The 26,537-nt window shown below is 42.2% G+C and overlaps 1 protein-coding gene across 1 annotated transcript in view; it reads right to left on the bottom strand.

The window, feature by feature from the left end:
- Positions 1-456: 456 nt before the first annotated feature.
- SLC25A21 (solute carrier family 25 member 21) overlaps positions 457-26,537 on the bottom strand; it is a 485,336-nt gene continuing 459,255 nt past the window's right edge. The window contains exons 9-11 of the mRNA XM_068251900.1: positions 16,627-16,808; positions 9,440-9,492; positions 457-666 (exon numbers count right to left, since the gene is read on the bottom strand). Of these exons, the coding sequence (XP_068108001.1) occupies positions 605-666; positions 9,440-9,492; positions 16,627-16,808 (297 nt within the window). The 3' untranslated portion in view covers positions 457-604. The remainder of the gene's footprint in view (positions 667-9,439; positions 9,493-16,626; positions 16,809-26,537) is intronic.

The raw sequence follows: 26,537 nt of genomic DNA, 5'->3' as shown, positions 1-26,537 counted from the left end.
GAAAAAAAATCCCCTTTGTTTACGTTTGTACAGCGCTGCAATCTCCTGCAGCGCTGTACGGCAGAAACTCGGCCCCCCCCGGATTGGCTGGGGAATGAAGCCCTCTCATAGGCTGACGCCTATGAGGGGCGGGGATGAGTGCCAATCGCCATCCTATGGCGATTTAGCACGGCACAGGGGAGAGGGAGAGGGAGGGAAAAGCCTCCCTTTTGTTAATACAAAAATAACCAAAGATCGCAGCAGCGATCAGAGACCTCCGACATAGTGTCCTATTAAGGACAATAAAAGGAGGCAAGATCCAGTTGTGTGCTAAGTTGTAGGACTGTGCAGCAACCTGACCAAGCTGCACAGCCCTGTATTGTGGAAAATGGCTTGGTCACTAGGGGGGTGTAAGCCTGTGGTCCTGAATGGTTACAACAGAAAGCATTTGCGAGACAATCTGATAAAAAGAATTCCATGGGTTAAAAATGTATTGCCTTTCTTTTGTTTTTACAAAAATACATTAGCAACAGCACCTTTGTTTTTTTATTTTTTAAAGTCCAGTTTTCATCATGCAACAGGAAGATCTGCAGATAGGTAATGACAGCCGGGGCTTCTCTCCAGGTCACCAGTGTTTCTGAAGCCAGGCATAGGCATACTCATAAACTAACAGCATCACCGCACCTCCTGCAAACACAAAGAACACAGCAGGGAAGTCAGTTGTTCCAGGTTTGTATTTACATGCTGAAGGGGATTGCTCATAGCTTACATTAGGCAGGGAATGCAGGCTAGCAACAAAGTACAGGTAAGCAAACACCAGACTGGAGAGGCCATAAGGGTAGGTTAATATTTTTGGTTGTGGAAATATAATTTTCTGCGAATCACAGCCCATCATTCAGCATCCTTAGCAATCCTAAAAACTGTACTTTCCCTGGCTCCACCTATACCCTACTGCCAATTTATATACAGCAAGTGCCAATGTAGATAATATTGAAACAACAGTTTATATATGATCTGACCAACAGAACATTAGAGTTTCCATCTATCATTTCTTAGAAAAACTAAGCATCTGATTGGTTATTGTTCAAAACTGGAAAGGCCTTCTTCTAAGAATTCTTAGCCTTAAAGAGACTCCGTAACAAAAATTGCATCCTGTTTTTTATCATCCTACAAGTTCAAAAAGCTATTCTAATGTGTTCTGGCTTACTGCAGCACTTTATACTATCACTGTCTCTGTAATAAATCAATGTATCTTTCCCCTGTCAGACTTGTCGGCCTGTGTCTGGAAGGCTGCCAAGTTCTTCAGTGTTGTGGTTCTGCTATGAACTCCCCCTTCCAGGCCCCTCTATGCACACTGCCTGTGTGTTATTTAGGATTAGAGCAGCTTCTCTCTTCTCTCTTATCTTTTACAAGCTGGATAAATCGTCCTCTGAGCTGGCTGGGCTTTCACATACTGAAGAATTACAAACAAGGGCAACGCTGTTTGCAGGAAGAAACAAGCAGCCTGAAACTTCAGTGCATGAGAACAGGGGGAAAGAAACACACAAATGATCTCTTGAGATTCAAAAGGAAGGCTGTATACAGCCTGCTTGTGTATGGATGTATTTTCTATGTGTGGACATGCTGTACATCAACCTACTTCCTGTTTTGGTGGCCATTTTGTTTGTTTATAAACAAACTTTTAAAAACTGTTCTTAACCACTTTTAATGCGGCGGGGAGCGGCGAAATTGTGTCAGAGGGTAATGGGAGATGTCCCCTAACGCACTGGTATGTTTACTTTTGTGCGATTTTAACAATACAGATTCTCTTTAAAGCACATTGAGCACCTGGGTGCTGCTAGCTTCACAAAACATATCAAACGACCTCCCCCTAAGGTAGGTTTGTTAAATGTGTGGGGTTTGGCAGGAAAGGACTTAGCTAAGGCCACATAGGCCATGGAATTGTGTGCCATTGGAGCAAGGGCAGGTGGGTACCAGACTAAACTGGTGCACCATACTGGACCATCAGATAGATACCTCTCTGATTCAAATACGATTAGTGAAGGATATACAACTGTCACAAACTGCAAACAGATTTTAAATAGATTTCACCATGAAATCTATTATTAATGTATGGAGTCACTGCTGAAGTGCAAGGCCGACAGCTGGGTCCCCAGTTCTCCCCCCCCCCCCCCCATTTAAAATGTGCTCCCCTGGAGCTACTGTAGAGTGTTGCAGCAAAGCACACTCAACTGGCCACCAGCGCGCTACCTTCTGTGTCCATCTCTACAGGGGCGCCTGTATCAGGTGACCCCACAGCATGAACATAGTAGTAATCAAAGTAGTTGATTTGGGTGCTGGTGAAATGGGAGCAGCACAGATCACATCGTCAATTGCAGCTATGCTGGCGGACAGAGGGTAATTTGCAAATTATCCAAAGAGGCTGCACACTCTGTAGACAGAATATGGTTTTATTGTATCATACTGTCCATCTGATCAGGGAAAATTCATATAAAATAAAATAATTCTTAGCAAAAAGTATCACCCAAAGAAAGCCTAATTTGTGGAAAGAAAAACAATAAATAGATCATTTTGGTGTGATAAGCAGCAATAAAATTATTGGGGAATGAATGGGAGGAGCATGGTATGTGAAAATTCCTTTGTTTTTTTTAAGGGGAAATTACCTATGGTAGGGAAATGGTGAAATTTAAAATGTTTCTTGATAGTGGTCCTTTAAGTCATGGTGAATTAGTATCACTAGGAATGTATAATGGACTAAAAGGAGCCTAACAACCCTTTTACTAAGAAAGGCTCAGAACTGAAGAAGTTGCTCAGTAGAAGTGGTGAAACGTCTAACAGAACACTAAAAAGTGTCCAATTGAAGCTACTTTACGTTTTCTTTAAGCTGCACTAAGCTATAAATAAATCAGAACCTTCACAGGAATAGTCTTCAGAACATTTTTTTCTACCCTATCTGATTGATCAGTCCCCACAAAAATGACCAGTCAGAACAAGTGTCTGATTGATAGATATAAGATTGTTTCCCAATCCTGGCAAATATGAATGCATTAGGTACATGTAGGGTAATATAGGAAACTAGGCATAAGCACTCAGTACAGCTTAACCATCTGGACAACTGTTCTAAGAAAATAAAAAACAGCCCTAGACATAACAATTCATGCAAATGGCTATCAGAAAATAACTCTAGGCTATGTTTAAATGCTGACGATAGAAGGTTTGTAATTTCTCCCATTTGTGTTTGTGTTTTTAGAAGATTTCTTGAAATTAAGCCAAAAACAATACCTAGAAAATAATGTGCTGAACTACAGGACATCTCTAATAAATAGGAGACACCGAGAGCCCAATATAGTGTAGTATGTATTGGAAACCGTGGATAAATGTAAGTGTGAGATGAATATACTCACAAACATGGGTTACCTCTTAGGCAACCAATGTAGATGCAGGTGAGGAGATTAGACCTGTCCTCACTCAGGATTAAGATGTTGCTCTCTGTAGATCAGGAAAGTAGGGGTAGGTCACCCCTCCACCAGGGGTGGACACAGTATTATCGTAAGAGAAACAGAGGCGCCAGCAGGATAAAAGGTAATAAAAATTTTAAAATTTGCTGGGAGGCAGTGGTGGACTTACCTCCGGAAGGCAGACTCAAAATACTGTCTGAATTAAACAAATAAATTTATTAATGGCACCTCTGTCACAGAGGTGCCATTCGTGCTACTGACGAGCTACCGTTTGTCCCCTATCTTATTGCCTGATGAAGCGGGCTGTGCCTGCGAAACGCGTTGCATCTTTTGGGGTACCAATAATAAATTTATTTGTTTAATTCAGGCAGTATTTTGAGTCTGCCTTCCGGAGGTAAGTTCACCACTGCCTCCCAGCAAATTTTAAAATTTTTATTACCTTTTATCCTGCTGGCGCCTCTGTTTCTCTTACGATAATACAGGACATCTCTGTACAGCATAGACCACTTTCAGGTACATTTAAGGAATGGGGTTTTCGGTTAGGGGTAGGCAATATTTTAGGCTAAGGTAAGGGGAAAACTATATATACAATAATTAGAGCTAGGAAACTATGCTTTAGCCCAGTGGTTCCCAACCCATGTGCCACGACACATACATGTGTCACGGCAGCTTCGGGTATGTGTCGCAGTGTCAGTCAGCTCTCGGAGGAAAGCAGCGCAGCGGAGGAAGAGCTGTGGGCAGCGGCGGAGAAGGGAGCCATCTCCCCCCCTTCTCTCACCTTAGTGCTCTCCCTCCCTCGCTCTCTCCTCCGGAGCGAACTGCGGTCAGGTGTTTGCAGCAGGCAGGACTTACCTTCCGTGTCGCTCCAAGCGCCGGAAGTTCTGGTGCAGTAGCCGCTGCTCTGGTCTGGATCAGACCAGAGTAGTGGCAAATCATCCCGCGCCGGCGACGAGACGGAGACACGGAAGGTAAGTTCCGCCCTTCTGCCTGCCACGCACTTCGTTCCGGAGGAGAGAGAGGGAGAGCACCCTGAGGTGCCGCTCTCCTTCCCTCGCTCTCTCCTCCTGGGGGGGGGGGCACCTGGCCACATATACTGGGCACATATACACCTGACTACATATACTGGGCACATATACACCTGACTACATATACTGGGCACATATACCCCTGGCTAAATATACTGGGCACATATACCCCTGGCTAAATATACTGGGCACATATACCCCTGGCTAAATATACTGGGCACATATACACCTGACTACATATACTGGGCACATATACCCCTGGCTAAATATACTGGGCACATATACACCTGACTACATATACTGGACACATATACCCCTGGCTAAATATACTGGGCACATATACACCTGACTACATATACTGGGCACATATACCCCTGGCTAAATATACTGGGCACATATACACCTGGCTAAATATACTGGACACATATACACCTGGCTACATATACTGGGCACATATACACCTGACTACATATACTGGGCACATATACCCCTGGCTAAATATACTGGGCACATATACACCTGACTACATATACTGGGCACATATACCCCTGGCTAAATATACTGGGCACATATACACCTGGCTACATATACTGGGCACATATACACCTGACTACATATACTGGGCACATATATCCCTGGCTACATATACTGGGGACAACTGGCTGTTTGTCATTATGTGCATTTACTGGTGAAAAGATGTCTCCTATTATGTGTATTTACTGGTGAAAAGCTGTCTCTTATTATGTGCATTTACTGGTGAAAATCTGTCTCTTATTATGTGCATTTACTGGTGAAAAGCTGTCTCTTATGTGCATTTACTGGTGAAAAGCTGTCTCTTATGTGCATTTACTGGTGAAAAGAGGTCTCTTATGTGCATTTACTGGTGAAAAGCTGTCTCTTATTATGTGCATTTACTGGGGAAACGCTGTCTCTCATTACATGCATTTAGTTTACGTGTCACGGAGATTTGAACGTTTGGTTTGATGTGTCACGACTCCAAAAAGGCTGGGAACCACTGCCTTAGCCTATGGAAAGACTGCACATTGGGGGACAGATGGAAGATTCAAGTTAGGCATAAGGAAGGGGGAAACATTGAGTGTGGTATTAGATTTAAGCACCAGAAGGGGGTTTACATACGGGGCAGAAGTGGGACTTTAGGGTTTTTCTTTTCCATAATTCTTTTTATCCTGAACCGAAATCCTAAAACATACAAGTACATTACACACAACCCCGCTAGCCTCTGACATGACCACATCATAGGTAAGTAACTCCCAGCAGCCGTGTCAACTTGTGGAAAAACAAGATCTGATAAATAGTTAGATATCTCCTCCTCAGTGTAGCTGGACCTACTAGAATACAGGAGCTTGTAGTACAGCAAGAATTCTTCATTGATTGCTTGGGGTTCGGTCACTCTGAGGGCTCATTCACACTTAGAAGCGCAAAACTCCGGCGATTGTTGCCAGCGTTTTGCAAGAGTAATTTTTCCGTGATTTCACGGGGAAAAATCACTGGACAGTGCCGCGATTTCTCCGCGATCGCGTTTAGTGCTTCTCTAGCACTGAAACGCGATCGCCGGGAAATCGCCTGAAAATGGTGCAGGCTACACGTTTGTGTTTCCCGATTTTGAAGTAAGAACGGGCCCATAGGGTTTTATTACACTAGTGCTTTCAAAAGCGCTAGCGTTTGAGTGTTTGGCCAAAATCGACGGCAAAACGCTCTAGTGTGAATGGGCCCTGATGTCTGCTCTATGTACTAGCAGGGATAGTAACTGCTGGAGTATGCTAGCAAGCCATGCCAACATGGCATCACTTTTTACACCTTGCTCAAATATACTTTCGGCTGATGCAGCAGATTTCTTTTTAGTAGCTGGTAGCTCAATCCCGTCAAAGATGGTTGCGCGTAGATTCAGCAGATTCCAGATCCGCACTGCAACCCAGTGGATTCTATCCCCCCTGCCCACTTAAATTGGTGGAAATGCATCTGATTTCTTTATTCACAAAACAGCCTTATGCTGTATATGCTACAGTTATGGCTGAAATTGTTGGCACCCCAGAAATTTTTCTGGAAAATGAAGAATCGTATTTTTTTGGAATATAAGACACACTTTTTCTCCAACAAAAGAGGGTGTGTGTGGGGGGGGGGGGGGGAAGCAAAGCATCTTATAGAGATCTTGATGTGCTTTTGTCCACAGTGCACAACATTATCAAGAAGTTTGCAACCCATGGTACTGTAGCTAATCTCCATAGGCATGGACAGATGTGAAAAACTGATAAAACATTGCAACGCAGGATAGTCCGGATGGTGGATAAGCAGCCCCAAACAAGTTCTAAATAAATTCAGGCTGTCCTGCTGGCTCAGGAAGCAATAGTGTCAGCGCAAACTATTCATTGACATTTAAATGAAATGAAACACTATGACAGGAGATCCAGGAGGACCCCACTGCTGAGCTGACATAGAGACCTAAAAAAGCAAGACTACAGTTTGCCAACACGTACTTGAGTAAGCCAAAATCCTCCTGGGAAAACATTTTGTGAACAAACGTTACCAAGATAGAGATTTTTGATAATGCACAGCATTCCACTGTTTACCGAAAACAAAACCAGGCCTACAAAGAAAAGAACACTACCTACAGTGAAATATGGTGGAGGTTCAATGATGTTTTGGGGTTGTCTTGCTGCCTCTGGCACTGGGTGCCTTGAATGTGTGCAAGGCATCACAAAATCTGAGGATTACCAAAGGATTTTGGGTCAAACTGTAGAACCCAGTTTCAGAAAGCTGGGTTTGCGTCCGAGATCTTGGGTCTTCCAGCAGGACAATGACCCCAAACATACGTCAAAAAGCACCCAGAAATGGATGGCAACAAAGCAATGGAGAGTTCTGAAGTAGCAAGCAATGAGTCCAGATCTAAATCCCATTGAACTCCAGTGGAGAGATCTTAAAATTGCTTTTGGGAAAAGGCACTCTTCCAATAAGAGAGACCTGGAGCAGATTGCAAAAGAAGAGTGGTCCAAAATTCCGGTTGAGAGGCGTAAGACGCTTATTGATGGTTATAGGAAGTGAATGATTTCAGTTATTTTTTCCAAAGGGTTTGCCACCAAATATTATTTTAGGGGTGCCAATAATTTTTTTCAAGCCCGTTTTTGGTGTTTTGTGTGACATTATGTCCAATTTGCTTTTTTCCCTCCCTTTTTTGTTTTGTTCCAATACACACAAAGGGAATAAATATGTGTATTGCAAAACATGTGTCACTGCAATACGTGAGAAATACGTGATTTTCTGGAAAAATGTCTGGGGTGCCAACAATTTTGGCAATGACTGTATGTTAGTGGGAAAAACCAACCAAACTGGTGTGCAACATATGGGTCAGTTTAAACAATAGGATAAATCCTTTAGGACAATACCTGTGTTCACTGTATACACTCTGTTAGAGATTAAATTGGTCATGTGTTATTTTTAAATAGTTCTTAATGACAGAACAATGCATGAAAGGAATCTTCTCATCTGTTAAATTGGTTTTCATGTGAATACACAGTTTATTCAGCTATTTACAGTAGTAGCAGACTCTGGTTAGTACTATCGACCTGCAAAACACAAAGATCCTTAACTGCCTTCTGCCAAGCCAAATAGGACTCTTCTATGGGACTTTGAATATGGGTAGCCTCAGCAATCCTCTCTCGATCCTCTGCCCCCTGCAGTGGAGCAACCCTAGACCGCTTGGCCACACCAATACTCTCCCCTAAGAAACGTTTCCCACACAATCCCAGTGGCAGCCGTTGCCTCGTTAGTGATTAGTGACCTTTTAAATTTACTATTTAGTCTCCTAATATTCCAAGTTAATACCAAACCGTTATCAGAACTCTGCAGAGCAGTCTGGTATTAATTTATTTCAAAGAGGAGGAGCCATGAAGTTGGATCTACCATATTCATCGCAGAAACAGACCACAAAGTTTAAAAGTCCCCCCCCCCCCCAGCCTAAACCCCCAACTTCCCTTCCTTATCCCCCCACCCTATATTCCAACAGGGACATCTGTTCCCAAACTTACAAAAAACCCCAAAACAATCTACAACTAGCTGCAAAAAAAATAAAATAAAAAATAGATAGATAGATAGATAGATAGATAGAAAGGAGGAAGGCATCTGTTAGTGACAGTAAGTTAATGGGAAGAAGTGCTGAAAACCCAGATAAAAGCAGAGTCCCAAAGCTGATAGTACAATATCGGTAACCAAAATTGCAGTGCCACAGCAATTAATCAATGTTTTTTTACTGAATTCTGATAACCGAATATCCTCTGTGCCTGTATTGTTAAATCAGCCTGAATATATTGAGATGTCACAAAACGCTACCTGTCAACTGATATATATTTTACATGGAAATGTATAATAGATGCATTATATTCAAATGTGACTTGGTGGACAGCATGGAACGGGATCTCAAAGCATTTTTTTGACAGGCACCAATTAGCCCTCATACCGAACAAGTTTGCGCAACATCAGTGTTTGTGCCAAAAATCAGTTTAAAATTCTTTGCTCTGACAGGACATGATGAGTAAAAAAAAAAAAAAAAATAAAAAGGAAAGAAATACAAGGTTAAAAAGTAGGTGTACACAGGTGCAGAAAACCGTTCGGCTCTTTTTCAACAGCCGGGTGCTAAAAACTTTGTTGATAGAGCAACCGGCTTTCAGCATGGTGATCGGACTGAGGATGCTGTCAGATCTGCCGTATCTGAAGTCCTGAAATACATACCTAGGTCTGGTCGAGGACCAAAACAGATGGAAGGCTACATTTCTAATGCTAAATGAAGCTATTAATCAGCTTGATACATAAACCGGTGGCTAATTGAGAATAACATCTTGCAGCTTTTGTACAAGATTGTAATTATAGCACTGTGAATAATAACACCTAATAAAGGTCTGATTGCCGACTCTAGAATGACTTCATATACAATCGCTAACGAGGATAATTAGGAAGAGGAATTACCAGGGCCGAGACGCATGATCTTTGGGAGAAGACCTTTGTAGAGAGCCAGGAACCTGGGAAGGAAGGAAAGGCAGACAGGTGTTATACATTATAAATACACATGGATTTTATAACGCAATCAGCACTGTAAATCAACACAGAAAAAGAGAGGTAACAATAGATAATGATCAAACTAGTAATAAAATTCTGTGTTGATCATTTGTATATAAACATATGTGACTGGAGCTGTGTTGAGATAATGGAAGACATGAAATCCCTGTTCTATCCTCAGGCATACTTTGTGCCATAAAACTTCTTCCACCACTGGAATCTATTTGAATGATTCAGACAGGCAATAAACTTATGTCAGACTTCAACTCTCTACTACAATCCTACACAGGAACTTGGTATATCATTCCTGCTATAGTGCCAGTCTAAATACTACTTATTATTTTTTTTATTTATGAGTACCTGTATATCAGTTGTTTGTGAACGTTATATATATTGGGTAAAAAAGTATGGTCAAAATGTCTGATCTATATATTTTTTTCATTATAATTTTTTTTCTTATGTTGAATTGGTTATAGTGTTACATTATCTAGGAATATGACTATTATTGACCTTATGTACAGATTTATGTAGCAAAAGCTTACAGCACTGTTCTATATGTTTAAAGGCACATTATTTGAGCTGAAGAAGCAGTTTTTATACTGTGAAACGCATTGTTCATTGTGCTATCCTAATAAACGTGTGAAAATGATCCGTTGTCTTCAGGAACACTTACCTCCTGTTTTAAACAATTTTAAAGGGTTTATTTGGGCTGTTGGATGGAGGGGGAGTCGTTTTTAAACTTATGTTTTTCATAATCTTGGAGAAGCAACTCCCCCATGGGGGGGGGAGCTTATTTTCGTGCATGCGACTGTAGTGGTTGCTTAGATGAGCAACTCAGAATAGTGAGTCTTTGTCTTTGTATACAAATGTTCTCAATTTCATACTGACATATTACATTAGGTTACATTAGATCGGTTTCACATCTAATATTTATCTTTACTTCCTGTCTCACTGAGAGAGAACAGGAAGTGAGATGAAAATGCTGCAGTGAGTGCACAGGCAGCAAAACATTTTTGCAGACGGGAAAAGGGTAAGGACATCTTGGAGATTTTGTTGTTGTTTGCGACCTTGATGAGATTTTTTCCCTGGTTTTCTGGCCAAAAGTAATTGACAAGAAATAATGGAAAATATTCACAATGGAGGCATAGAAAGCAATAAAAGCTCAGATGTTCTAACTCTGTTTAAAATAAACCTAAAACATTATAGCTGAAGTTGTTCTTTAACTAGTTTAAGTCTATGCATTACGTTTATAGTTAAAATTATAATAGTATAGTATTTTATTATATAACTATTATGTATTTTACTTTGCTTTTTACACTGAAAGGTGCATGTTACCCACTTGTATAGGTTTTCCTAAAGGTGATAATACACAATGGCCCTTATTCAATGCACTTTTTCCCATAGGTTTTTCTTTTGTTTAAAAAAAACCACTTAAAAAAGTAGATGACAAAGTACTGTCAAAACTATTTAGAGTATTTTCTTGCATATTGGTGGCTTAGAAAGGCATTTTATTGATAAGGGCCCATATGCAATTCACTTATTCTCTTGAGTTTTCTCCTAGGAGATCATTTTTCATCTTCGATTTAGAATAACTTTTCAGGACTTTTCAGTGGAAAAAGTACCAAAAAGTAGGTGATTCTTTTTTTGTTTGCTGGTGGTCTAAAAGGCATTTTATTGACAAATTTGAAAATACCACCTAGGAGAAAACTCAGGAAGAAAAAGTCAATTGAGTAGGGGCTGATGGCCCCGATCCAAGAAACTGAGTTTTCTCCAAGGAGAGAATTTTTCACTTATCTAAGAAAAAAAACTTCAGAACTTATCAATTGAAAAGTAGGTACGTGTGTAACATCAAAATTGTTTTGAGTATTTTAGGATGGTGGGAGCTATTAAGGCATTTAATTGGTAAGATCTGAAAATATCTCCTTAAAGAAAACCCAGGAGAAAAGCTACTAGGATATAGGCCAGTATGACCAAATAGTTTGATTTTGCTGTTTATTCAATAAAACATTTTATTTTTCCATCTTAAACCAGGCAAAAATGAATCCACAATCACTGGCAAAATGACTGGGGGATTCTGAAAATGCCTGTCCACCATGCTCATGGGAAAGGAATTGATTCTGCATGCTTTTGACTTTAATCACTTAAACCCGTGGATGGCATTTCTTAAATGTGCAAGCTTTTACACCAATAAAGGCACTCTTAAGCCCCATCTACACCATACAATTTTTTGTCCGATTCAATTCGATTCGATTCATTGATTGGCCTTGATTCAATCCGACATGTCCGATCAGGATTCGATTCGATTCAATTTGCCATTGCAAAACAATGGCAAATTGAATCGAATCCCGATCGAACATGTTGGATTGAATCGAATCGAGTCAATGAATCGAATCGGACAAAAAATTGTATGGTTTAGATGGGGCTTAATGCAACAGAGGGCTATTTTATGTTCTAATAGTATTGTTTAACCCCATAGGATAGATATTAAGTTACCTCTAGAGACACGAGGGTGGTTGGAGGAGTCTGGCTGTGCTATAAACAGCATTTGGAATAGCCAAGTGCTATTGTTTATTCTATTAATGGTGTGTGTGTGTGTGTGTGGGGGGGAGGTATTTGGAAGCCATAGTGCAAACATTGCTGACATCTCCTATCAAAAGTTAGGCAATAGCAGTTGGGCATTGACTTGCTAACCTGTTCCGTCACTTTTGTCCACAACTGCTGCACTGGGTGGCTCCCTTGGACAGTGTTAATTAAATGACTTTCTCAACTACTGAACAATAAGGATTAATGTGGGAAGAATTCCCTTAGGATGTTCCTAATGGAAGGTGAAAGTCACAGTTCAACTTATGCTTACTGAGATTATCCCGCCACATAGACTTATTACAAAGTTCTAATCACAGCAAAACGAGGCTGCATATGTTTCAACTATTACACAGTGCTTTGCATGATAATGCTTTTAATGAAATATTCTACTGTACTGCTACAGGCTGCTGGGGTAAAGGTCTAAACAACCAACCAAAACAATTTAAAATATGATTGTATAAAGGGAAACATAACTTCCAGTTTATTTCCAATAACTGCTTCGAAGAAGTTATGAAGTTTTCTTCATAAATATCAACACATTATTATTACTATTTCACAAAACGCACGTTTTTTATTTTTAGGTTCTCTTTTAGGAGTAGATTTGGAGAGTCCCTGCAAGATTGCTTCTAAAGGCTGACCAATCCACTTTCCCACTTTTGAGAATGACAAATCCACTTTCGTTGAATAGTATCATGTGTCTAATTATTAATTACTTCAAGACCGCCCCACGCCAATGGGCGTGGTCACGGTGGAAGCCGTGTGACACGGCTGTCCCCCTGGGGGACAAGAGAGCGATCGGCTCTCATGGGCAGAAGCATATGACAGCCGATCGTCAGAATTGGCCGGGTGGGGGGAGGGAGAGGTTTGTAAAAAAAAAAAAAAAAAAAAAAAAAAGACAAATAGTAAAAACACACATATAAATATTTATTTAAAAAAAAATAAACAACTGGGGGGTGATCAGACCCGACCAACAGAGAGCTCTGTTGGTGGGGGGAAAAGAGGGGAACACTCATGTGCTGTGTTGTGCGGCCCTGCAGCTTGGCCTTAAAGCTGCAGTGGCCATTTTAGTAAACATGAGCCTGGTCTTTAGGGGGGTTTACCACTGTGGTCCTCAAGTAGTTAAGAAACATTGTCAAGATATTACAAACATTAGAAAAGTATTGCCAACGGAATTTCAGGAATTCTGACACAGGCAGCCTGCCAACCATTTAGCAACACAGCCATAGTGAATGAGCAGGGGTGCTGCTAAGGTTTTTGTGACCCCAAACAACAGATAAATTGTGCCCCCCAACCCCTCCTCTCCACCAAAGTGAGCTGTGTGCAAAGCGTGCCCCCCCCTCCTGCTGGCCGCTTAGCTCTGGCCACCATGGTTACTTCCGGCACCTCTGACATCATGATAGGTGCCATCCGGAAGTAACCATAGGGACAATGTGGAAATGAACAGAGGTGCCAAAAGGATGAAAGTAGCTAAAACTTTTTTAAAAATGAGGGAGGCGGTGGTGGACTTACCTCCTCCAAGCAGACACAAAATCACGTTGAAATCATATCAACAAGCAAATTCATTTATACATACACTCCAAAGGGTCAGAGCAACGCGTTTCGCAGGTGTGGCCCCTCCTCATCAGGCAATAGGGGATGGAGTATACAGCAATAAATGTCTATAACTCAGCCTAGCGTCTCTCTCACAGAGGCTTTTAAACTTTTACATCTTTGCCAAGATAAAGACAATGGGCATGTATCATGGGGGAAGGGGGGGGGGGACTTGCTACCCTGCCTAGGACCCTGTTTGAATGAAACTAGAGATGATGAATGAGATACTAATAGTCCGGTCTTGTGCACACATTCAAATTGATTGCAGCTTGGAATTGGGCCAATCAAATACACTTCCTGACTATCGTTTTCGGCATACAAGCCAGCGTTATGAGCTTCTCATTTACCCTCTCCACTTGTAATCCGTCTCCTTGGCTACCTGCATAGATCATTTTAATTAAATTGCAAGATTTACACATTTCAAATTTGCAGAAATAATTCCAGTGAATCTTTTCATCAGCAAAACAGTCCTTCGATTTTAAAAATGGGATGATCCAAAACCAGTATTTATCATGGGAAAATCAATCAAAGCTGATATCTGGCCTATCATTATTAGAAGGGGTGATCTATTGGTGACAGAGAAAAGGCTTCAGAGGAGTTTCCTTATTGCAAATGCCTGACAAAAGAAGGTAGATGTTCGGTAAATTCAGCACTTGCGCATTTAGGGTCGCTCTCACATGCTTCTGCTGGCATCTTGTTCTGGCGTTGCTATAAGGTTTTCTGCAAATGAGCAGTGAAACTTTCAAAATCAGCTACCAACGTCTCGTGTTTGCTTTTTGAGCCCCCTAGAGGAATATGGAAGTGCCAAATGTAGCTTCCAGGAAGAGATGACAGGATCGAGCATTACGTTTATGCGAATGATGGGAAAAGCAGTACTGTATTTTACCCACTTTGTGCCATGCATTGAAGGGGTTAAAAAAGGCTAGTGTGCCTGCATGTGTGTTTTGGCAGAATGGATGTTTTTGAACAAAATTAAATATCCTAACTGCACTAATTAGTGCACAAATAGGGCATTCATACAGTATATGTCCATTATGCAGGAAGTGGTTAACAAACACTATCATCCATTTGATTGAACAGCTCTTGAATAATGAACACTGCAACCACCACATTTAACGTCCATGTGAACCAGTCCTTATGCACATGCCCCGCAGTGGTTAGGAACAGTTTTCCAGTCTCAGTAAGCTATTGCAAGACAGAGAGATTTCTACTGATCAGATCTGATCATCTCTTTATAATGAACCAGTCATCAGCGGGCAGCAATCCTGTGACAGGAAGAAGATGCTGGCTTTTGTTGGGAAGGATGATCAGATGGTACCACCAGTTTCACAGCCGCTGAAGATGAAGGACAAACTTTTATGAAGTTATTGACTTCCTTAGAGGTTACATAAGTTAGATCAGTTATAGAAACTTATGTTTAAACACATTTTTTCTTCCTTGTCATGTGTTTTATTGTAAACCTGTGAGGAGGAAACGTTTTAGTTAGATACTTACCTAAGAAGTGGGAAGCCCCGGATCCTCCACAATCCCACCGCTGCTGGCCGGATCCTCTTCACCTCCATGGATGTTCTTTCTTTCATGTATAGGCACAACCGTAATGCAAATGCACATACTGTATGCCCAGTGCCACAAAGCCGCTCATGTAGAGAGGAAAAAGCGGCTTTCTGCTACAGAGCATGCATGGAGTGTACTCTCGTGTGCTCATATACAAGCATGGCTATGAAAGCCCTTGATAAATATGCATAGAGGGACGCAGCGCTGGAACGGTGAGCCACACGATAATATGCTGTGGTCTATACATAAGCTTCCCTCTACTGAGGTAAGTTACTAATTGCTGGATGTATCATCTGGTACACTGCCAAAGTATCTTATTTTAATTTCAATTCCCACTTAAGGTATGCATTTAAAATATCCTTCTCCACCCATTGTATCATAGTCCAGGTTTGAACAGTATTTATTTTAGTTTGCAAAAATGTCTGAAATGTCCTGTAAGCTCACTGTTTCAGTCATTTTTTTTCCCAGTAAATTTCAGTATGTTTCTAAAAAAATCCCTGTAGCTCCCTTACTCCTGCATAAGTACAGAGCTGCACGGAGTAGAAAGCATTGCAACTCCGACTCATTCACCTGCACTAATTGGCAAACTGACACACTCAGTAAGCATTGTGCTTTTACCAATCCTGTGGCTCGACTAAAGCTGTCACTGCTGGTACAACGAAAAGAGTAAATCTGAAATAATGTTTGCAAAATTCTTAATTTTATGATTTTTATCAATTTTTAATATATAGATCTGAATTGAGGGGGCTGCTTAATCAACAGAAGTGGAATATCCCTAGTCCTTTGATGTAAAAAAAAATAAGTAATAGAAAATTGAAAAGGAATGCAGTTAAAGGGAATCTGCAGTTAAAATAAAATTATGAGATAATAAATTGTAGGTGTAGTACAGCTAAGAAATAGAACATTAGTAGCACAGATATGAGTTTTATATTGTATTCCAGGACAAGAAGAGTCAATAAACTTTAGATGTTATCTATGCAAAAGAGCTTCCCCGAGCTCTCCGACCCAACGTGCAGTTTTCTGAAGCACTGATACATCAAAGAAACAGTGAAAAAAAAATTCAGATAAGGTTTTACTGCAGGAAAATGTAAAGGGTCATTAGCCAAGCTTTGTTTTATAGTTTAAAATGCAGAGTGTAGTTTGCAAACTGCAAATATTACAGAATGATCAATGTTATAATAAAAAAAAATTATATAACAAAATAAAAATTAGACTCTTTCTTTGGTACTAATGTTATATTAATTATCCATACTACACATACAATTCATTATATCATAAGTGTTTTTTTTTCGCTTTAGTGTCACTTTAAGAACAATGCAGAGATGGAAAGCTTTGGAATCAGAGGCAGAGATACAGAAATGTATATATACCCTTCTTCCTTGTAAACGGTAACAATCGTCTTCCAACAGCTGCGATACTTAATCACTCCAGGCTCTGGCTGCGGCCCCTGAATACGACTTTTGGCCACATCAAATGGGATGTTAATGACGGATGCTAACGTCCCGGAGGCCAGACCAATTGCAAACTTCCGTAGGAACTCCAGTCTTGCATCCTAGATAGGCAATGACACATGTAATACAGTGAGCAAGGTAAAAGCAGACACTTCTATTCAGCATTCGAAATTCTGGCATCGGATCTTTCCCCAGAACCCATCATCCTTTAATTACAGCTATAGAAAGCTTTGCAAGCTCAGGAAGATAACCATGCAACCACAGCTGGGTGGAGTTCTGCCAACGTTAAGTAGTGGTGTGAGATTTACATTGAAGCCTCCAGCAAGGAAGCACGACTGGTAAAAATAATGTTCACAGGTGGGTAAACTATACTGAGATAAAAAAAAAAAAAAAAAAAACGATGGTATTTACCCAGGCGTTGCCAAAGGCAAGAATGACACCTCTCAATGCAATAAAAATGATTCTTCATCTGGGAGCAGTATTTTTGCCTGCACCTGTAATGTACAATGAAGTATACCTGCTATATGAATGCAGCTTAAAGCTTAGCACGCCTTTGCCCTAACATTAATCCTGACCTTCTTATAGGGAAGAAAAATAGCTTTCCTCATTGCACCAACATGTACTTTCTACTGGGAGCAATACGGCTGTTAAGATGTTTTTCGTCTGTTTGAGGTGTTCTGCTAATGCTGTGTTTTCCTGCCTGTGTGTCGGTGGGGGAGATGTTATTTGCTACGTGGGTTTAAGAGGATTCTGGGTAATGTGCCTTTAATCAGCAACCTGGCACCCAGCACAATGGGCTCCTTGCAGAGCGACGCGGGAGGATTTCCGTGGGCTGCCACGATTCTTCCCCGACAATCCCATTGGCTCTGTTTTCGCACATGGTCCAAATTGCCTGTGGGCACATTTCCTCACACAGGATTCATAAATACAGTCCATAACGAGACTCTGGCTTCAGCATATGGGGATGATTTGTGTAATTGGCCTTTACAATGTACTTAGTATTACTGTATCAAAACACAAGAAACCTGAGCACTCTATTAGCTAATTGGCCAGAATATTTTACAAATGACAGCAAGCCCCTGCACCAGGAAGCTCGCTAAAATGTAGATGTATGTGTCCGCAGGACCCCCAAATGCTAAATTAAATAAAGGCAAAAAAAAAAAAAAAAAGACAGAACGCACACACTCTCTGCAATAAGACTGTCGCTGGCCTGCAGGTTTTTTCCACATTTCTGCTCAGATGTCGCAGATCTGTCAGCAGGAAATGTTCTCCCACTACTAAACTAACAAGCTTGCCGTGGTAACGCACTGCGGGGCCGTGCCCTTGAATTAAATAGCTTTTACCTACTGAAGGCGTTAGGATGTCGTTTAAAGTAGCAGTCACACTCCCACTAACATGAAAGCACTCAGCCGTATTATCAAGACTTCATTTTTTTAAACAGATGGATAATTATTTAAAGGTGCAAGTTAAGGCAATTTTACTTTTTTTCTTACACTGAATATGTTATGTGTGAATAGGTTATGTGAATAAAGTTAATCAATTCAAAATCTATTTGTCACCGATGTAGTATTATACAGCAGCAATTGCTGGCAATGAAATGTATTTCCTGCAACCTCACTGTTAACTAAGGAAAGGGGTACTTAAAGAGAAACTCCAACCAAGAATTGAACTTTATCCCAATCAGTAGCTGATACCCCCTTTTACATGAGAAATATAATGATTTTCACAAACAGACCATCAGGGGGTGCTGTGTGACTGATTTTGTGCTGAAACCCCTCCCACAAGAAGCTCTGAGTACCGCGGTACTCTGGGCAAACTGCCACAATGTAACAATGTTCACAGACAGGAATTAGCTGTTTACAGCTGTCTCTAACAGCCAAAACAGCTAACAGCAGCTACATAACCTGCCCACAGTAAAAATGTCACCATGTAATAAATGTCAGAATGTAAATCGGGGAGAGGAAAGATTTTACAATGAGCAAACACTGACTAAATCATTTATACATAATTATTGTAAAAATGAAGCACTTTTTTTATTACATTATTTTCACTGGAGTTCCTCTGTAAAGCAAACCTTGCACAATTTTTTTTTAATACAATCAGCATTCTAAAAACACATTGGGCCCTAATTCAATTCACTTTCCCTGCTAAATTTTCTCCTAGCTGATATGTCCTCATCAATAAAACGCCTTTTAAGCCACTGGCAAGCGAGAAAATACTCAGACTAATTTATCAGATTTTTTTCACCTACTTTTTGGTACATTTCCGATGAAGTAGGTTGTTTCGTCACATGGCGCTCAGTGCTAAAACTAGGCATCCCATAGCAGTAATGTTATACTGCGCAGGCGCGGAAGGGTAATTTGGTGTTCCAGTGATCACTGGACTCCAAGTTAAATCTCTCTCCAAATTATGACGACTCGGTGGGGAAATCGTATTTAATGTCACGGGTATTTCAGCGGCAGAAGGGCAAGCCGTCATTTGCCTCACCCTACACCCCGCTCACCGGTGGCTCAATGACACATACGTCTTTTTCAATTGCAGAATGCAAAAGTTGTTTTAAACCTAAGATGAAAAATTATCTCCTAGGATAAAACCTAGAAGCAAAAGTGGATTGACTCGAGCCAAAAGTGATTTGGATCATCTGTCCTTTATCTCAGCAGATAGACCACTTGATGATGATGTGAAAAGCTATTTTTCAATATTTATAGCCATTTTCTGTTTAGATTAGGGTGGAGTGGACTGAGTTCAGTGGGACAGATGAATCAAATCCAGTGCAAGGGGTATTGGAGCAAGTCTGGTGTAAAAAAGCACAGTGTGGCCAATCAGAATAGCTGCACATCTCCATTTTTGCGCCAGTTCTGCTTCAGTTTTCCTTGCACTGGTTTTAGTAGATTTTCCCCTGTCTCTTACAAACAAAACAGTGATTAGAAACTGACATTCTCTGACACTTTCTGCAGGGGCGTAACTAGAAATCACTGGGCCCCCCTGTGAACTTTGTATGCCCCCCCCAAAAAAAAACCCTTAACGTATAGGTAGCCAGCTATAGGTGCCCTCAGTGTAGGTTAGCCAGTTATAGGTGCCCTTAGTGTAGGTTAGCCAGTTATAGGTGCCCTCAGTGTAGGTTAGCCAGTTATAGGTGACTTTAGTGTAGGTTAGCCAGTTATAGGTGCCCTTAGTGTAGGTTAGCCAGTTATAGGTGCCCTCAGTGTAGGTTAGCCAGTTATAGGTGCCTTTAGTGTAGGTTAGCCAGTTATAGGTGCCCTCAGTGTAGGTTAGCCAGTTATAGGTGCCTTTAGTGTAGGTTAGCCAGTTATAGGTGCCCTTAGTGTAGGTTAGCCAGTTATAGGTGCCCTGGGGAAGAACACACAGCGCGCCGCGGCGTCCCTGCACTGCTTCACCTCGAGCTCCCCTTCAGCGCTCTCCTCTACAGCAATGACAGCCGTGGCCAGGGAATGTGAGCTCACCTATTCCGCGTTCCATGCGACATCCGCCCTTCTCTGAAGAGCCTCACTCTACTTCCTAATTAGCTACTAAGTTTAGTATGAGGCTGCAATATACCGAAATGTGAAAGGTGGAAATACCTTGGGAATGCACTCGGTACATATGTCAATTAAATATGAAACTGATCTGGTACGTAGTTGTACAATGTGTAAAGATTTTGTGTCTAACACTCTAAATGTTACCGATATGCCATACATGGCTCACCCCCACCTCATCCTTCCCTTGAAGTGGCACAGAGAGTGAAATGTATTACAATCCCCTTTTAACACCTTAAAGCTTCTTTGAAAAGAATTCCAAGCCACACAGTCCAAATAAATGTGAGATTGGGAAGAGCACAAAGAGAAGAAAGAAGCCCTTAAGAATCTTCTTGAAAATGATGGATTATGAAAGTGGTGTTAACCTGAGATTGCTGATCCCATCTGATCTCAGAAGATAAACAAGGTTAGGTCTGAATAATATTGTGGTAGAAGAGGCTGCCTGCTAATGCCAGGTGCGGTCGGCCAGTGACTCTGAGCTTCATTTGTCATTGCACAAACACAAGTCTGAATGAGCAGACACAACACAAGGAACATGAGCACCTGTGGTGGGCAGACCAAGCAGGACCACCTATGTACAGGGGCCACTAAATGTCTTCACTGCAAAAGATGACAATTTATGAGTGATAAAGCAAACCCCATTGAAAATTATACCACAAATAGTTACAGGAATCTACTGGTAACAACCAGTCACAAATGAACTGCTCAAAGATCTCCAGTAGCACAAATTGGCTAAATTCTGACTGAACTGATAAAGTTACTAACATCTATCATGAGAATTGTCATAGATAAAACTGCTGACATGAGAATTTACCTTCTATTAGACACAGAGGCCCCCACAAGAATAAAATAGGTCCTTACCTTATCTGTATGGATACAATTTTGATTTAAGGCTGCTTTCACAGTGGGACGTTACAGGCGCACGTTAGAGCAGCCTGTAACGCAGCCCAACTCACAGTAATGAAAAATCAATGGGCTGTTCACAGTGCCCACGTTGCGTTACATTGTAACACTGCACCTCAAGATAACGTACTGTATGCAGTACTTTATACGCGGCTAAGCCGCGTTAGACTGCTTGCACATGCTCAGTAATGTTGGGGAAGAGGGGAGAGCGGCCAGGCACATGGCTAATTAATATTCACTGCACGGTGTGACGTGCAGTGTTTACTTCCTGGAGCGGCCGCTCTGTGCGGCGATTGGCTGGCGGGACCACGTGATGCCGCATGCGTCCAAGAGTACGCATCACGGCATCACGGACGCGAGAGTGAGCTGCACAATGCGGCTCAGTCTGAAGTCCACATCCAGCACCACCAGGCGTTGCGTTAGGGGAACGTTATGCGACCATAACGTCCCCTAAAACGCAACGTCCTGGTGGGAAAGAAGCCTTAAAGGGACACTTAAGTCAAACAAAAAAAAATGAGTTTTACTCACCTAGGGCTTCCAATAGCCCCCTGCAGCTGTCCAGTGCCCTCGCCGTCTCCCTTCGATCCTCCTGGCCCCGCCAGCAGCCACTTCCTGTTTCGGTGACAGGAGCTGACAGGCTGGGGACGCGAGTAATTCTTCGCGTTCCCAGACACATTAGCACCCTCTATGCTGCTATATGGTATATGATATATGCTATAGCAGTATAGATGGCGCTATTGTGGGCAGGAACGCGAAGAATCACTCGCGTCCCCAGCCTGTCAGCTTCTGTCACTGAAACAGGAAGTGGCTGCCGGCGGGGCCAGGAGGATCGGAGGGAGATGGCGAGGGCACCGGACAGCTGCAGCGGGCTATTGGAAGCCCCAGGTGATTAAAACTCATTTTTTTTGTTTGACTTAAGTGTCCCTTTAAGGACAAATGAAGTGAGAGGGATATGGAGGCTGCCATATTTATTTCAAATTAAGGAAAACCAGTTGCATGGCTGTCCTGCTGATCCTCTGCCTCTAATACTTTTAGTCATAGACCCTGAACAAGCATGCAGCAGATCAGGTGTTTCTGACATTTTTGTCAAATCTGACAAGATTAGCTGCATGCTTGTTTCTGGTGTGATTCAGACACTACTGCAGCCAAAGGAAATAAATATGGCAGCCTCCATATACTTCTCACTTCAGGTTCCCTTTAAAGGACAACTGATCCTAAGAAGAATATGAAGGCTGCCATATTTGTTTCCTTGTTGCCTGGCTACCCTGCTGTCCCTCTGCCTTTAATATTTTTAGTCATAGCCCCTGAACAAGCATGGAGATCAGCAAGGCTTGGTGTACAGAGGCGCCAGAGTAGAATAAAAACGTTTAAAAACCGTCTAAAAGAGGGGGATGTTCAGGTGGACTTACCTCCCTCAAAAATATAAAACTCAATTGAGTCACAATATATCAATACAAAAATATTTTATTGAACTCCACTTAGTGCAACGCGTTTCGCAGGTGTGGTCCCGCTTCATCAGGCAAACAGGAGTATAACTCAATGGGTCTAGATGCAGAAGAGGCGCTCACTTCTGCATCTAGACCCATTGAGTTATACTCCTGTTTGCCTGATGAAGCGGGACCACACCTGCGAAACGCGTTGCACTAAGTGGAGTTCAATAAAATATTTTTGTATTGATATATTGTGACTCAATTGAGTTTTATATTTTTGAGGGAGGTAAGTCCACCTGAACATCCCCCTCTTTTAGACGGTTTTTAAACGTTTTTATTCTACTCTGGCGCCTCTGTACACCAAGCCTTGCTGAAATCTTGAGTCCACCCTCGGTGGAGGGGTGCTACCCCGTTTCCTATCTACAGAGAGCGACATCTTAAAAACCTGAGTGGGGTCAGGTTCTAATACTCCCCACCTGCACTTGAAGTGGTTGCCTATGGGTGGCCCATGTTTGTGAGTATATCTAAATATTTTGCTTTTAACCACAACCAACTTAACAATACTACACCATATCGGGCTCTCGATTTCTCTTTGTTCTTCCAAGCACATGGAGATCAGCAGGACTGCCAGTCAACTGGTACTGTTTAAAAGAAAATAAATATGGCAGCCTCCACATCCCTTTCAGGTCAGCTGTCCTTTAAAGTGCACCTGAGGCAGATTGTACATATCTAATGGGAAACAGAGGTATGTTCTCTGCTCAGTGACATGCCTCTGTGTCCTCTTTATACCCATGCCTGTCCCACCCCCGGCTTCTACTGTACCCCTGCCTCCTCCCTCCGAATCTAGCAACAGGCAGTTTGTCGGTAGTGTAATAAGGGAAGGGGCGTACCTAACGCTGGTGTGGGCATAATGCAGTAGTGCCCTTCTATGAAAAGATGCCCTTCCCCGACTACCTAAGCTGACTCCACTGTCTCGCTCAGCTTCCTCCTATCAGGGCCTAATTCTGGGTCATGGCCATCTTGGATTTCTTTGGTTGATCGTGGAGGATGAAGGGGGCCATGGAGAGCAGCCTAAAATGGCGCAGATGTGTCTGTGAGGCAACATGGAGCAGGTAGTATATTTTATTTTATATCAGCATTCTGCCTTCGGTACACTTTAAAGAAAACCTGTAACATCAAAAAGTTCCCCTGGGGGGTACTCACTTCAGGAGGGGGAAGCCTCAGTGTCCCAATGAGGCTTCCCACGCCATCCTCCGTCCCTCGGGGGTCTCACTGCAGCCCTCCGAACAGAGGCGATGTAAATATTTACCTTCCTGGCTCCTGCTCAGGCGCTGTGGCAGCTCTTGGCTCCGAAATAGGTGGAAATACCCGATCGCCGTCGGGTCTGCTCTACTGCGCAGGCGCAAGTCTCTGGCGCCTGCGCAGTAGATCGGACCCGACTGAGATCGGGTATTTCCGTCTACTTCGGAGCCGAAAGCCGACACAGCACCCTCGCTGGAGCCTGGAAAGGTATAAAAAAGGACAGGCTGTCGGATCTGTCGTGCCGCTGTTCGGAGGGCTGCAGCGAGACCCCCGTGGGACAGAGGAAGGCGTGGGAAGCCTCATTGGGACCCTGAGGCTTCCCCCTCCAAAGGTGAGTACCCCCCAGGGGAACTTTTTGATGTTACAGTGTCTTTTTAAGTTTAGCCTTCTATCTCTTAACTCCCTTATGACTGAACTGTTTGGAACCCAAGACTCCTCTGATGGCCTTTGTTCCTTGATACAGATTGGCTAGTGCCACCACTTTATATAACCTGTTATTGAGCAATAAAACTCCCACTCTTTAACAGGTGATGAAATGTTGTCTACTCATCAGTGCAAACCTTCAGTACCTATCAGATACATTATTTTACAAAAGCTTTCACCAGGCCATTTCAAGAACTATAAAAGACTAAGTTTAAAGAAATCTGTTCCTCAGACCCGACACATAATGGTGTACGTTCACTATTATATTCTGTACAGAACCAACCTCCATCAGGATACAAACAAATGTACATGGTGGATTGGGAGTTGGATAGCCGATCCTCCCTCACAACAGAGGAGGGATTGCATTGTCTTCTGGCTCTTTCAAAGGGCAGTTTTCAGGCTTCAGGTCTGGAGGTATCCCTTCTGCACAGGGTATAAGTTGTCACCTCTTAAAAATTACATACATTCAACCCTTGTAAGCCATTGACATGTTTGCTTGACTTATCCAAAAGTTGCAGCTATGTGGGATGGAGTGCACCACTTGGTCTCAAATCTGGTAGGCCTCCTCATAGGTTTAAAATCTGATCACCTCAAATTTGCTAAACACAAGCTTTTCCAACAAATATTTTAAGTGACCAAGCAACCCAATGGGTAGAATCAGAACTAAGATTTAGGTAAAGTTGACCACATCATGATGTATGAACATATAAATTGCTGATACCCTGACTCACTGTCAGAAGGTCTTGCAGTCATGAGTAGATGATAAAAGTTGTAGGGGTGTCTCCTGTAATTTCTTCTTAAGCTAATGTTTTGTGTTAGATCGGGGACCTCTGCAAAGAATGGGCCAACTCCATATTAAAAGGGCACTATGGCAAACAATTGTAAAATGTAAAATATGTGCCAACATATACAAATAAGAAGTAAGTTTTGTCCAGAGTAAAATGAGCCATAAATTACTTTTCTCCTATGTTGCTGTCACTTACAGTAGGTAGTAGAAATCTAACAGAAGCGACAGGTTTTGGACTAGTCCATCTCTTCATAAGGGATTCTCAGGGATTTATTTATTTTCAAAAGCAGTTAGTAAATGGCAGTTGCTCTGTCCAACTGCCAAAAAACTGTGTAGCGAGCAGGGAAGCTGGCCAGCATCATTGTTTAAATCCTTTTTAGAGAATATCTTTATCGTATACAATAAAACCTAACTGTCCCTGCGTCATCCACTCACCCTGTCTGTCCGTCCGTCCGTCGCTTTTTTGTACTGCGCATGTTCACAGTACAGAAAGCCTTTGAGGCGGGAGGTCAGGCTAAGGAGCAGGGCAGCCGTGTGCGTGGCGGGCGGGTGCGTGCGATGGGTGGGCGCGCCCGCAGCAGGCGGATGCGCGCGGTGGGCACGCGCTCGGAGTGCGGCAGTAATTTAACTACCTAGAGCCCGTTTTTAAACGGGCTTAGGCAGACTAGTAAAGAATAAAAGCCTGGACTAGTCCAAAACTTGTCACTTCTGTCAGATTTCTACTACTTACTGTAAGTGACGGCAACATAGGAGAAAAGTAATTTATGGCTCATTTTACTGTGGAAAAAACGTACTTCTTATTTGTCTACGTTTGCACATATTTTACATTTTACAATGTTTCGCCATAGTGCCCCTTTAAAGCCAATGGATTAAGAATTGGATGCCATTAAAGTTTGTATGTTCTAAGGTAAGCATTCCAATACTTTTGGCAACATAGTGTATTTCCACTGTCCTGCCTGACACTTTAATTCACTCAACTTGAACAAACTAGTAGTGTGTCATTGCACTGATGTGAAATATATATGGTGACATTCGGTCACTTCTGTCATTTAGGCTGCATTTATACATATGCAGTGCGATGATCCCACGACAGGGGAGCTTACCATATCACTGCACTGCACAAAACCATTCTTTATATGACCTTGCGGCAGAGTGCGTTGACAGGGTCATATGCACAGGCCCGCCCGCATTCAGTGACATACTTCCTGTTGGACAAGAAGCATAGCACTGGAAATTCGGAGTGCACCCCAGGTCGCACTCCGCTGTTTACTCTTTCTGCATTGCAAGAGACTTGCACCACTGCATATTTTTTTGCGGCGGGCACGGATCATTCGGTAAAGCACAGATCACTTTCTGACATGACTGCAGCGATTTGACTACTTCCGGTGCAGTGCGACAAATCGTGTGAGTAGGAAAGTCACGATAAACTTTTATTGCCCTTGCAACATT

The sequence above is a fragment of the Hyperolius riggenbachi genome, chromosome 9 (assembly GCF_040937935.1).
Source record: "Hyperolius riggenbachi isolate aHypRig1 chromosome 9, aHypRig1.pri, whole genome shotgun sequence".
Taxonomy (NCBI): domain Eukaryota; kingdom Metazoa; phylum Chordata; class Amphibia; order Anura; family Hyperoliidae; genus Hyperolius; species Hyperolius riggenbachi.
Note: the sequence above shows the minus strand (reverse complement) of the source record. Positions and strands in the feature narration are given on the sequence as shown.